Raw genomic sequence first — 13,225 nt, 5'->3', positions numbered from 1 at the left:
GCCCACTGTGCCTCTTTCTCAGATGCCCAGGGCAGCCCGCACCCTGCTCATCCCCAAGTTAACTTCTCCACGGGTTCAGCAACCCAGCTCACTGCTGCACCCCTGGGAGCCAATGGAAAGAGGACTTTAGGAAGGCAAGGTGTGCCACACGCTCTGGCACACGCTCTGGCACACGCTCTGGCACACGCTCAGGCACATGCTCAGCCAGGAAAACACCAGCCTGAGCTGGAGACATTTTGACTACAAGGTAGCAAAGGAGTAAAGATAAACTATTTCACAATCAACACATATCATCTATAAAACTGGTTTTTAATTCAAAAAGGAAGGAGAACTCCTCAAAAAGACTTTAAGGGACAAAACCAAAGGAGGCAAAAATAACTACTAAAGCATGAAGATCTTTTAAGGCATGTGGTATAGAAACAAGTATCTTCCTGTTGGAACAGCCCAGGATGGTATTCGTGATATTTATAGGAATTGAAAGTTCATTAGGAGGACTGAATTCAATTTACCCTGAGCTGTATGAAACAGGGAAGGCATGATATGTTGTAGAGATTTTTTATCAAAACTACCTAAAACTCTAAAAAGCAACTTTTAGCTATCAGGATAATAGTTAAAAATTGAATTTTTACCTGTCATGGTGGTGCACACCAGCAACTTGGGAATGAGGCAGGAGGATCACAAATTGGAGGCCAGCCTGGTCTAATAGTAAGACCCTGTCTCAAAATTAAACATAGAAAGGACTGGAGATGTAGCTCAGTAGTAAATATCCCTGGGTTCAAGACCTAGTGCCGCAAGGAAAACAACTGAATTTCCTGGGAATACTTTATTCCCTAAGAGAACCAAATAAATAAAGCAGAATTTTAAGGTATAATTGATGACTAACAAAAATACTGTGGGATTTCAACTCGTTGGAGTAATTTCGAATTCCAATGGCTTGAAAATTATGATGCCACTAATAATTTGAAAAATTCAGATTAAAACAGTGAGATCATCTATTAGACTGACAAAAACTAAAAAAAAAAAAAATCTGATCATGCTAAAATTTGGCAACTTATATTCTGCTAGCAGATGTATAAATTGGGATAACTACTTTGGAAATAATATTCTACCAAAACTGATAACATACCCACTCTGAGTCAGCAGTGCTGCTTCCAGGTATATAACCTGGAAAATCTCCAGTGATGTGTATAAGATGAACTGTACAAAAATGTTCAGTTTTGTTTTTTTGTTTGTTTATTTGGGGAGGGGGGTTGGTTGTTGTTTTGGTACCAGGGATTGAACCCAGGGGTGCTTAACCTCTGAACTACATCCCCAATCCTTTTATTTTTTATTTTGAGAAAGGGTCTAGCTAAGTTGCTTAGGGCCTCACCAAGTAGCTGAGGTTGGCTTTGAACTTGTGATCCTCCTGCCTCAGCCTCCTGAGCAGCTGGGACTGCAGGCACACATTACCACACTCAGCAACTGTTCAGTATTTCCAATAATGAGAGTCATGGTATATGCATAAAATACATGACAGAGTAGTGAAAATGAATGACTGAAAGCCATATATACACACATATGTACACACACATATACATATACATATATCAACATAAATCTCAAAAACCATAATGTTGAGTGAAAGAGGAGTGGAATATATGTCAAATGATGTCTTAAGCATACAAAAACATTTCATATATTTATATTATTTCATATATTTTGATATGTATGGTATACACAAAAATATAAGAACATGAAATGAACAGATAAATATAAAATTTATGACAGCAGCTATACTCCAGGAGACAGGGAAGGGATGAGATTAGGGAATGAACGGTACAAAGATCTTCACTTTCTGACTAGACTCAAAGGCCTGAGTCATGAGTGCCAATGAAATATCTGTATCTGGGGCTGGGGTTGTGGCTCAGAGGTAGAGCACTTGCCTACCACATGTGAGGCACTGAGTTCACTGGGTCCAGCATCACATAAAAATAAATAAATAAAATAAAGGTATTGTGTCCATCTACAACGAAAAAATATATTTAAAAAAAGAAATATCTATATCTGGTGTTTTCCTTCTGAACTGGTTTTGTGTTTCTTAATTTGTCATTTCTGAAAGCATGAGCTGCCCTGTGAAAACTGCCTTCAGCCAAGAGTTGCTGTTGTGTGAGTGGTACTTCTGAAGGAACCAGGATTATCCGGTTCTCACACAGCCTGAATTGTCACTAAGACTGCGTGACAAGAACAGAAACAGGGATGGTGGTCACCAGCTATCATCATACACCAACCACTGACACAGCTACCATTTGCTGGTTGTCTTGGACAGGCTTGTCCCAGTTACCCAGAAGAAAGACTTTATGTCCATGCTCTCTGCTCATAAGGCCCAAGGAGACAGGCTCTGGCTAACAACAGGTCTCAACATCAGTCTCAGGCTGCCATGCAGGTGACCAGTTTCGCAGTCCAGGTCACACTAGCCCTCTAGTTACCACCAATGGATTCACATGGTCTCCCCCAAGCCCAGCTGTGTTCCATCAGGAGCCTTCATATTGCTTTGCTTTCTATTTTCTGCACCCACATTATGATAGAACTGGCAGCCACAGAATTTACCATCTGCTAGGCTGAAACGGGTGTGTGTGCAGGGGGGTGAATTTACACATGCTACAAATGCAGCTCACTTATTCCAAACCAGAACTGATCAAAATATGAAAGATGTAGCCATTTACTAAACAAGAATCTAAACACCCGCTTATTTCATTTTAGGTAGATCCAGAAACATCTTTTGCAATCTATCATTCTACACACAAGGAGAAGTTAGTGAGGATTATGGGTCTTTTGGTAGGGGGTTCAATCTTTCTGCCACATAGAGGCCCCTCACCCATCTCACCCTTTGCTCTACCCTGCTCACGCAGCTGCACCATCTGTAAAAACTGCTTCTTTTTGTGTTGAGAATTGCTCATGAAGACTTTGCAAAAGCAACAGATGTTCCTGGGCACACGTCACTTAATTAGGATGCCCAACAATTCTCTGCAGCTCCAGGCTGGGGTAGGACTTAGCAGCGTGAGTGTGGCTGGTTTAAGCGAGCTGGGTAACACTATGGCTATTCTAGAGTTTCGATTCTGGCTCTCCATGGAGTGGTGAATTAACCAAGCGTTGGCTTTGCTGGTTTTGAAAAGCCTTAATATCTGAAGCTCTGGCTATTTTCCATACCTCTTCCTTAAGCCTCATCCAGGCAGATACCTGACTACTAAAACCAAAGCAAGATCTCAGAGCACTGGCAGGCTGATTTGCAGGGTAAAGTCCTTCCAGTATGAACTAGCATCTTCCTTACCTGCCCACCCCCACCTGGCCAACTGAGTTCTTTCCCCCCACCCATCATCCAACCACTGCCAACCCTAAAATGGGTGCTTACCAGGGCTCAGCTGAAGCACAGATAACTGATACAGACACCAAGACAGCTTTATATTTTGCTGTGTGTATATTTTATACAAGGAAACCCTCAACATTCTCAATTGAGTCTAATTTTAGCTAATATAAAATTCATTTTTATCTTTCTGGTGCACAAATGCAATGGAAGGTTGCTATCCTATAGACTGGACAGTTCACAGCCCAAGAAGCAGACACACCCACTGCCTATACCCACCCCCAAGACAGGACAACCTATATACAGGCAAATGCATTACAGCTGACTGAATCGAACTTCTAATCAAAGATCACCTGTAATTATTGAATATCTCGACTTCCTTCCTCAGAGCACTGAACAATTCACACCAAACCTATACCAGGCAGACACTGTGCTAAACACTGAGGAGAGTATGGAAGGAACCCCATTCACACTACGTGCTCACAAGACATATGCTCTACCAAGCAAGACCAACAATGGAACAAGCAATCCGTAAGGGCACCCGACACGAGAGAAATGCTGCCCTGCTGTAGGAACACAGAGCAGAGGCAATAACCCCAAGTCCCAAGAGGTTTCAATGCCAGGCCATTTCTCTTGAAGTTCATTCTTTTCATATCTGGTTACCATATTTTAAAACTGAAACACGCACAGCATCAGAATTATGCAGATTTACCTGTTTTTAGAATCCTTGGTGATACAGGGAGAAGACCATCAAAACATTTTTAATAACTGACAGTTCTATTGTCCCACCTGTGTAAGTCTGAGTACAACTCAACTATGTTTTCTGGATTTCTACACGCATATCCTTAAAGAATACAAGATGTTAAATCTTTCCCACTAGCGTGGAATTCCTTTCACTCTCTTTCTCTTTTGGTGTTCTTTCTTCCAATTCAAAGTTCTTTCCCTCCAATTTTCACAGGCAATAAAGAAGTGGTAGCTGTCCCCCCCAAGCTGTCTTGCAGCATTCTCCAAATTCTAGGTCTGTGTGTTAGATGGAAACACATGTCATCAGAACTGAGACCCTTGCTCTTTGTTTCTGGATAGATTGCTGTTAATAAGAGACTCATTTTCACTTTCAAACTGCTAAGTAATTACTTTTTCTCTGGCACAACCACTTGCCACTCTGTCTCAAAGAAACTGCATGTATGTGGATGTATTATGCATGAACAGTTAGCATAATGGATGCATATCTTGCTCTTTAAAGTGGCTTCTTTATGGATTTTTTAAAAAATAAAATACTTAGGGACCTTCGCCTCTGCCTATTACAGAAGAGGAAGAAATTTTAACAATAGACAACTGAGCCAACATGAAAACACTATCATATATCTTGCTTCTTGAAACCCAAGTCTTGGAAAGTGTCTGCCTCATTCCCTTTTCAGTCATTGTTCCTGGCAAGCTGACAGAGCGCCTGACGCACTGGTACAGCAGCTTGCCCAAACGGCTCCTAATCAGCCACTTAAACATTTATGCATTTCAAAACTCGATCTCTGAACATAATATTAAACATAAATACTTACTATTTAACGACAGACATTCTCCTATTGTTCAGAGTTCCTTCTTTCTATGCACACTCCACACACACCCCGCCACCCTGAGAAATGTGAAAGCCATTCCCATTCAAAGCCCAATGAGGCTTTTCCCCCATATAGGAAAAAAACCCAAAGAATTATGACAAAGATCCTGAGTGAGTCATAAGAGAAAGCCCTTCAATTGTAGAAGCATGACTGACATTTAAATATGGTGACTACTCCACAAGCAAAGGGACACACTTTTATTTGGTTTATTCCAAATATATCATCATCTATTTTGCCATGCCCCAAAATACAGACTTAGAAGAATTGCTAACTTCAATGTGATAGGCCCTCTGACTTTCTCACATACTACTGATGATCCTACTTAGACAGTGGGCAAAAAGTAATGGGAAAAGTAGCAAGTAGCACTCTTTCATAATCCCTACTTACCTTGATGTTAAAACACAAAAGTCTCAAGATTCTTTTACACTTTAAGTCAAGCCACACCAACTGCTTAGGAACCTTTTTAATATTTTGATAATAATGAATTCCGGCTGGTAAATATGACAAGTACATAAGAAATATACAGATGGCTTAATACAAAAAGCAATTAATTCTGTTTGCGAGAGAGTTAGAAAAAAATTTTTAAAATAAATGACATACAAGCCAAATATTCAAGTCCACCCAATTTTGTCACTTGGGAGGAACAGGAACCTTGTCTTTTTGTGCTTTTTCCATTCCACCACCAGGCTCCAGACATCTGCTTACACTATGACTGTTAACTCATCACAGATACTTGTCCATTTGTCTGTGCCCCAGACAGTTAAAACTCTTGAGAGTTTTAACTCAAGAGTAGGATGCTCATGTATTTTTCGTTATAATTTGGTGCTCAAAAGGCATTTGACAAAAAGATTTTCCTTCTAAAAAGCTTTCCTGAGCTGGGGTTATGGCTCAATGGCAGAACGTTTGCCTAGCATGTGCGAGGCACTGGGTTGAAAACTCAGCACCACATATAAATAAATAAAATAAGGGTCCATTGCCAACTAAAAAAAAAAATTTTAAAAAGCTTTCTTATAAACTCAAACAGAATCTGATTCCATCCTTAAAGTTATTGATAAAAACCATAAAATGGTCCACATTCTGTTGCTCCTAGTCAGAATCCTGCAAAGGAGGAAGATAGACACACACACATGAATTTTTCTGATATGAGACTAGTTTCATATTTCAATTCTTCAACACAAACTAATAGATGGTAAAGGCGCATGATCCAGAAAAGTACTAAGTCTGACAACTTGCTGTGGGAAATTCACATACTAATGATAAAGAATAAAACTAGAACCTTTGTGGGAAAAGTCACTTTGCTCCCATCAGTTTACCTGCCTGTAAGAGCACTGTGGTTGGAAGACCCAGGTTTGAATCTTAACTCTGCCACTAACTACCTGTGTGACCTCCGGAAACTCCCTCGAGCCAAGGTCCCATTCGCACCTGGGTGATGGGGCCAGCACAGGGCTGTTTGATGCATTAGACGAGCAAGATAGGAGGACATGATGTCCCACAGTGGCTTCTTAGAAAACAGCCTCATAAGCAACTGCCTTCCTGAAGATCATGCTTCCTGATGCTTGCCTCAACAGAGAAGACCCCAATCAGACCAGCAGATCCTGCCCATTGACAAGGCTCCTGACTGGCAACAAAGAGAATTAGACCTAACAAGAACACATGGAAGAGAGAAATACCTTGCCATCCATTTTTCTGTTCCACCTACTCATGCCAAATTTCCCCATATCGAATTAAATATGGGAGAAAAAAATTAAAAAGCCTTCCTCTAGAAGGCTGTCCCTGATGGATTTAACTAGACTCTAGGTGGGAGCCAGGAGACAAAGATGGCGGTGTGTCTTTCCCGAAGTGAACTGGACAAAGCTCACCCAGCCCGGCACAAGAAAGTGCTTTCCCAGAGAAAATGGTGTCCTCCATTTACCACCTCCGGGACTAAAGCTGCTTTTACTCATTCTATGTTGTATAAAAGGCTTTTATTATATACTTCCCTCCTTTGTAACACGGCCCCCCCCTTTTGGGGAAAAAAAATCTGCAGTAATAAGCAAGCTAGTCTTTTAACAGGAGGTAAACAGAGTGCAGTGAACTTAAAACCACTCTACTTTGTTTTACCCAACCACACAGCATTCCTTATTGCTTTCATTTCTTTTCTTCCCATTTCTGTTAATAGTTATTTTTAAGAATTAGGACAGAAGCAGGTCAACAATGCCTACAGATGTTACAAAAGTATTAGGCCACACTCTGCACAGAGACACATGTAAACAGTTAATGGGCTGGGGTAGTGTATAATCCTTCTTTGGCCAAATGCATTTTACCTATAATTCCACTTGTATAACAGACGGGTCACTTAAAACCTCCCTGCAGAAAGTGGCTCTCAGTTAAACAGCCATCACCACCACCAACAGACGCTTACAGTACCTCCTATTTTCAGGGTGCTGCTAGGTCTACACACAGCAAGGATGAAGGAAGAAGAAAAGGTAAAGCAAAAATGATTTAGTCTTCTCACTCTTCTGTTACTGACTTCTGTCTGCATCCTTCTTTGTCTATTGTATGAAGACACGTGTTTGCTTCCTCTGTCATGTATCCTGGGGCATGTCAGTGAGTTCTCCCGAATCAACCACCTACCAGCTTGCTTTGCCCTCAGCCCTCCAGGGCCAGGAGCAGCCATGCAAGACTCGATGAGCTGAAAATCCAGCAGCCTATTTCTCCTCCTCCAGCGGGAGGTTGGGTAACTCAGGAAAGAGGATCAAGTTAGCCAACCTAAGCATCATGCAATACATGTGATTTAAAATTATGGGGCTTCAGAGACTCCAGATCCAAGCACACCCTCTTCACATATTGATACCCTTGGGACATCTGTGACTTGGGTGGTTATGGTGAGGGAAGTAGAAATATCTGGCCAAGTCCCTTTCTGTGGACTTCTTCCCTTAACACAGATGTGTGCACCAGCCATTTCTACCATGGACATTTATATCATCCCCACTTAGCATCCCTGAATTGTATGATGAAGAAAAGAGAAGAAACTTAAGATTCGCCTATTGCTAAAAGAAAAAAGGAAAGCAACATTACAACTCAGTGGAAAGTTTACTGTGGGAAAGCCCAAGAACTCAATAACCCCACCAGCTCTTTAACTAGGCTGGGGAAGGATGGAGAAGAGGCTAGGGGTTAACTTACAAAAGAGCAAAGGACCCTTAAAACCAGGTGGAAAATAATTATCTGAAAATCCATTATAACCTACTTTGAAACAGAGTACTTACCATTAATATCACCAACCATACTACAGCTAAAGGTGGCAAATTAATGAGTGAAAGAGTTAAATATAATTCTCAACAGTCCAATAAATAACACCAAATAGGCTACAAGGTTTACAAATATTTAGCTCACTGCCAATTTTTTTTAAACTGTTATTCTGAAATTTTAATGATGAGGTTTTACAATTTATAGCAGTGGCAACTACCTTCTTATTTAATAACCACTAAGGACTTTTTTTAAATTAATTTCCCACCAGGGATATAATGTTTTAAAATAGTTGGTCTACCAAAAAAAAAAAAAAAATTAATCTTTGAAGCAAATTTCATTTATATCTAAAAACAACCAGACAGTACTCTTTCTTCTCTCCTATTTTTCATTTTCTACTCACTCCCTGTATCTTTCTGACTTTCTATTTGTCCCTCCTTAAATTTACAGGGGGATATAGACATACACAAACACACATGCATACACACCACACATGTATGTGTACGTGTGTATGTGTATATGTAGGGGTGCATGTGGGGTGGATGGATACATAGATGGACATCAGCAAACATTCCCAAATCTTATAGACATTTCTAAAGTCAAAATGGATATACTTTATAAATGTAGATAGAATTCAGCTACTTAACAGTTAAAAAATAAAACTGCCAGTCTTCCCCTTCACCAGGCTTCCCTTCGTCGCACTGGGTGCCTTTGAACTTCCGGCATATTCTTCATGCAAGCAGAGGAAGCGCCCATACAGAAGGGTTATGGAGGTATGTGGGCTAACCACCGAGCACTAATTCCATGGACTTCTCCCCAGGACCTCACATGTCTAGGTCCTAAAGGCAAATGTCCCGGGCCTTCAATTTCATCCCCCAGAATCCCAAATCTGACTGTCAGGGAAAAGTGCAATTCTTGGGGACTCGCTTGCTTGGCCCAGTGCCTCACCACACATTTAGCCGCGTAGTTAATCTCCCAGAGCTGCGCCCACTGTGGCATGCCTGCTATTCTTTACCATCTGGAGCCTGGAGTTGATATTAGCTTGAACCACACATGCAAGAGAAAAGGAAAAAAAAAAAAAAAAAAAAAAAAAAAACCCTCATTCACATTTAACTGAAATTGGTGGCTGAACAATACACTACGCTGCCTAGGCTTTCACACATGGAAGAAAAGGGAAGAAAAGGGTAAAGCACAAACCTTCTCCTTTGTTTTCTGGTTCTCTGCTCGGAGGTCTTCATATTCGCCTATTGCTAAAAGAAAAAAGGAAAGCAACATTACAACTCAGTGGAAAGTTTACTGTGGGAAAGCCCAAGAACTCAACGAACCCCACCAGCTTTTTGCTAGGCTGGGGAAGGATGGAGAAGAGGCCAGGAGGGCTCCCGCTTTGGAGAGTAAGGAAGAAAACGTGGCCCACCATGCTGAGCCCCAGCATTCCCCGGGGCATTAGGAAGACCTGTGAGAGCCAGGAGGGCCCCAGGACAAGCCGCTGCTCCTCCTCCATGCAAGGTATCCTGTCCTGTGAAAGGATTCAGGAGGGTGTTCCCTGAAGTTCCTCCATCACTATGAGTCTGTGGTGCTACAACCACGAGGTTCATTTAGGAATGGACCTCTAGAAAGCAAAGCATACACTCCAATGTCACATATCTGCATTCTCCGGAGCAAAAAGTTGACACCATGAACATCTGGCTAAGAACAACTATTTCCGGGCAAGACCAGCAGTCACCAAGTCACCCCAGGAACTGCTGGACTCCATTCATTCAGTTGGGAATATGTGTACATTGGACATATTTCCAACTATGTGGGGAAAAAAGTTCTCTACTTAAAATCCTCTATAGCTAGAAAAGTAAAATAACCTGAACACCTTTATTTGGCTTTTAGCAAAAACACCATTCTCAGGTATCCTCACTGTTGAGATGAAGCTTAAAGCAACCACCTAAGATCATGGAGGGAAGAAAACACCTAAGGTAAATCTCCAACTACTTCCCACCCACCCCAGGCCACCCTGTACTACAAAATCAGTGAATCATCAGGCTAAACTTTGATCTTTTAAAAAATTTAGTTGGGATTTAGCTCCTAAAAAAAAACTCCATTTTTCTTAAAAAAAAAAAAAAAAAAAAAACTTCCTATGAATAATCTGAAATAAAAAATCTGAAAGCAGTGGCTTCAAGAACATCCCAGATAATGTGATAATGTGGTCATCAAGTCTAAAGAGGTATGATTCTAAGCACTGGGGCAAAGAACAGCCCAGAAATAAACAACCAACATGGTCAAGTGCACACTCTGCTTTCTCTAGTGAGCCTACGGGTTCAGGGAACCCACAGTAATGGGAGCACCCAAATCTTAACATCTTATTTAAACTTCTTCTATTTAAAACATCCCATAATGGCTCTGCAAACTTCTCTAGCACACACGTACTATTCCTCCATTTTACTGCCAACTCTACCCACACGAAACACTGTAAACTCCCACCTACTGGGTCTTCATTAAAGGCATTAATTAATCCATGTTTATGAGATTACCACCACTGTCCAGAAGTTTTATTAGCACCCCATAAAGAATTAAGAACATAAAGAATTAATGACTTTATTAAAGCCCCACCTCCCCAAATCCTTGAAAATTAGATAGCCCATTAAATAGTTCTGAATGTACACCTATAAAGGTAAGAGCACTTTTGAAAATAATTACATTTTCAACAGAAAAGATGTGACTGACCTCAGAATGAAGCCCTTTGCACTTTAGTCCCTCATCAGCCCCCACCACACACACCCCAACCACTGAGGATGAACTAAACTGTCCTTGGATCTGAAAAATCAATGAGATGGGTCCCCTTTAACTAAGAAAGAGACCCGACAAACATCCACTTTCACCATTGGTCATGGTCCCGAATCTTACTAATATATCTAAGACTGCTTCAAAAAATAAAAACAAAAATATTTTATTGAGAGACTTTGATTTAGATTACTTGACATTTAAAAGTATCTGTAGATGAAGTTGAAAATCCAAAATTGATTTAACACTCTATTATTGGTGCCCTACTTTACTGACATCCACACAAACAATACAGGCTTATAAAACCATAATCTCATATTGACATTAAGAAATTATTTCTATTTAAAACATCAGATAATGGCTTTGAAAGCTTTTTAAAACACCCATACTATTCTTCCACTATTGCCAATAGAACACAGATGAAACATTGTAAACTCTCAATTACTGGGTCTTTATTAAAAGCATTAATTAAGAACTCTTCACCTATCATATTTTAGTGTAAAACACAGAAAACATGCTTTCTTGTTGACTATGTGAGACTTTTTTTTTTTTTTTTTTTAAAGCAAGATACAAGGAAAGGAAAGCAGAAGAGTAAGAATTCAACCACTTGAAAGCAGGCAGGGGATAACTGGGAAATGGGCATAAAAGGACAGAAAAGCACGCATTTGAGGTTAAAAAAACAAGTTTGCTGCCCTAAACAACATGTATACAAACATATACACAAGTATCACAGGGGGACACATAGGTAACTCCATTCTCAGTAAAACTAGTAAAAATTGAAGTGACCTATGTCAGCACTCTTTTGGTAGGGAACATTGTTAAGGGGTCATGGGCTTATTTCAGGACTGGCTCAGAGTTTGAAAATTTTAAAAAGTAAACTTGTGCAACTTAAGTGATTTGATGACAGAGATCCTCCAACCCTAAAATAATCAATGCCTAAGAAGAGAGGAATCTCACCAACTCTCTGCCACAGGACAGATCCTCACGGCTTGGAGAAACTTCGTCTCCAAGGTATATGGGTATATTAAAAGTCACCATAACATAGCGTCATCTAGGACAGTCATTAAAATGTACACCCTACTTCCAGCCTGAGCACTCACTGGCTACAGGAGCTGGGAAAAGTCAGTTAATCTCTTGGAGTCTCAGTTTCCTCATCGGGAAAACAGTGTCTCTCACAGAGTTGTTATTAAGAGTAATATGCATATGCATGTAGGCACATGAAATGTTCCATACATGTTAGTGATGGTCATTACCAGACAGTAAAGTTCATCAAATCTTGAGTGCGTGACAAAAGAGATCAGGCTGCCCTGGTTCCCTGGGTTATTTTTGTCCCACATAGCCCATAAGATGGCCAACTGAAAAAATCTGAAACCCAGGGTGCCATCATCCTTCACCAAACAAAGGGAGGGGGAAAGGGGTTAAAGATCAAGTGCAAACCATTTGTTGTAAAGAAACGTTTGCTGCAAAACAGTGGAAGCACATCTGAGAGCATACTTTTCAATCCTAGGTGCACAGTAGATTGGGGCCGTGAGCTCTGCAGTCACACAGACTCTGGTCCCCTCACTTCTCCCCGCCAACCCACCCCAAGATTCTGATTGAACTAGTCTGGGTGGGGCTCAGGCACCCTTTGCTTTTCTTTAGAATTGAGTGCCCAGGTAATTCTGATGTGTAGCCAAGGTGGGGAACCGCACATAACCGTACAGAATGGAAGAAAAAGGAAGATGGTGGAGAAAACAAGGAGAATATCAGGCAGAGCACGTGTTTCAAGAACCATGCTGGTTTTCCATTTTCTGACTCCCTAATGCCAAAAGGAGTTTTCTTTCCAAGCTGCACGTCATGACACAGCCAGCCCAGGAGGCAGCTGAGTAGACTTACTTGTTTAAAAAATGTGACAACTAAAGTCCATAACCACAAGTCAATAACAACGCCTTTGGTGAGAGTTAACAACCTTCATGGCTTGCCTGGGACTGTCCATTTTAGCACTGAAAGTGCAGTCCCTGCAAACTTCTCAGTCCCAGGTGAACTGATTGACTACCTCTACTGGTGTCTCCAGATCAGCATTTCTAACCAGCACTTCCTAAACCTGAATTGTCCAATATGGCAGCCATTAGCCACCAGCAGCCATTTAAATATTAATCAATTGAAGTTAAAATGTAAAATTCCATTCTTTAGGTACATTAGTCACATCTGAAGAGCTGAAGAGCCATGTGTGGCTAGTGGATACCACTCTGGACACTGAACACAGAACTTTCCCAACTTCCCAGAAAGTTCTATTGGT

At 40.9% G+C, this 13,225-nt stretch overlaps 1 protein-coding gene across 6 annotated transcripts in view; it reads right to left on the bottom strand.

The window, feature by feature from the left end:
• SHTN1 (shootin 1) overlaps positions 1 to 13,225 on the bottom strand; it is a 96,035-nt gene that overhangs the window by 71,442 nt on the left and 11,368 nt on the right. For all 6 annotated transcript variants that reach the window (XR_013763247.1, XM_079136630.1, XM_079136631.1 and 3 more), the window contains exon 2: positions 9,376 to 9,428. Coding sequence is in view for 5 of the 6 variants with exons in the window: in XM_079136630.1 (XP_078992756.1) it covers positions 9,376 to 9,428 (53 nt within the window). In the remaining variant the exon portion in view is untranslated. The remainder of the gene's footprint in view (positions 1 to 9,375; positions 9,429 to 13,225) is intronic.

The sequence above is a fragment of the Sciurus vulgaris genome (assembly GCF_902686455.1).
Source record: "Sciurus vulgaris genome assembly, chromosome: 4".
Lineage (NCBI taxonomy): Eukaryota > Metazoa > Chordata > Mammalia > Rodentia > Sciuridae > Sciurus > Sciurus vulgaris.
Note: the sequence above shows the minus strand (reverse complement) of the source record. Positions and strands in the feature narration are given on the sequence as shown.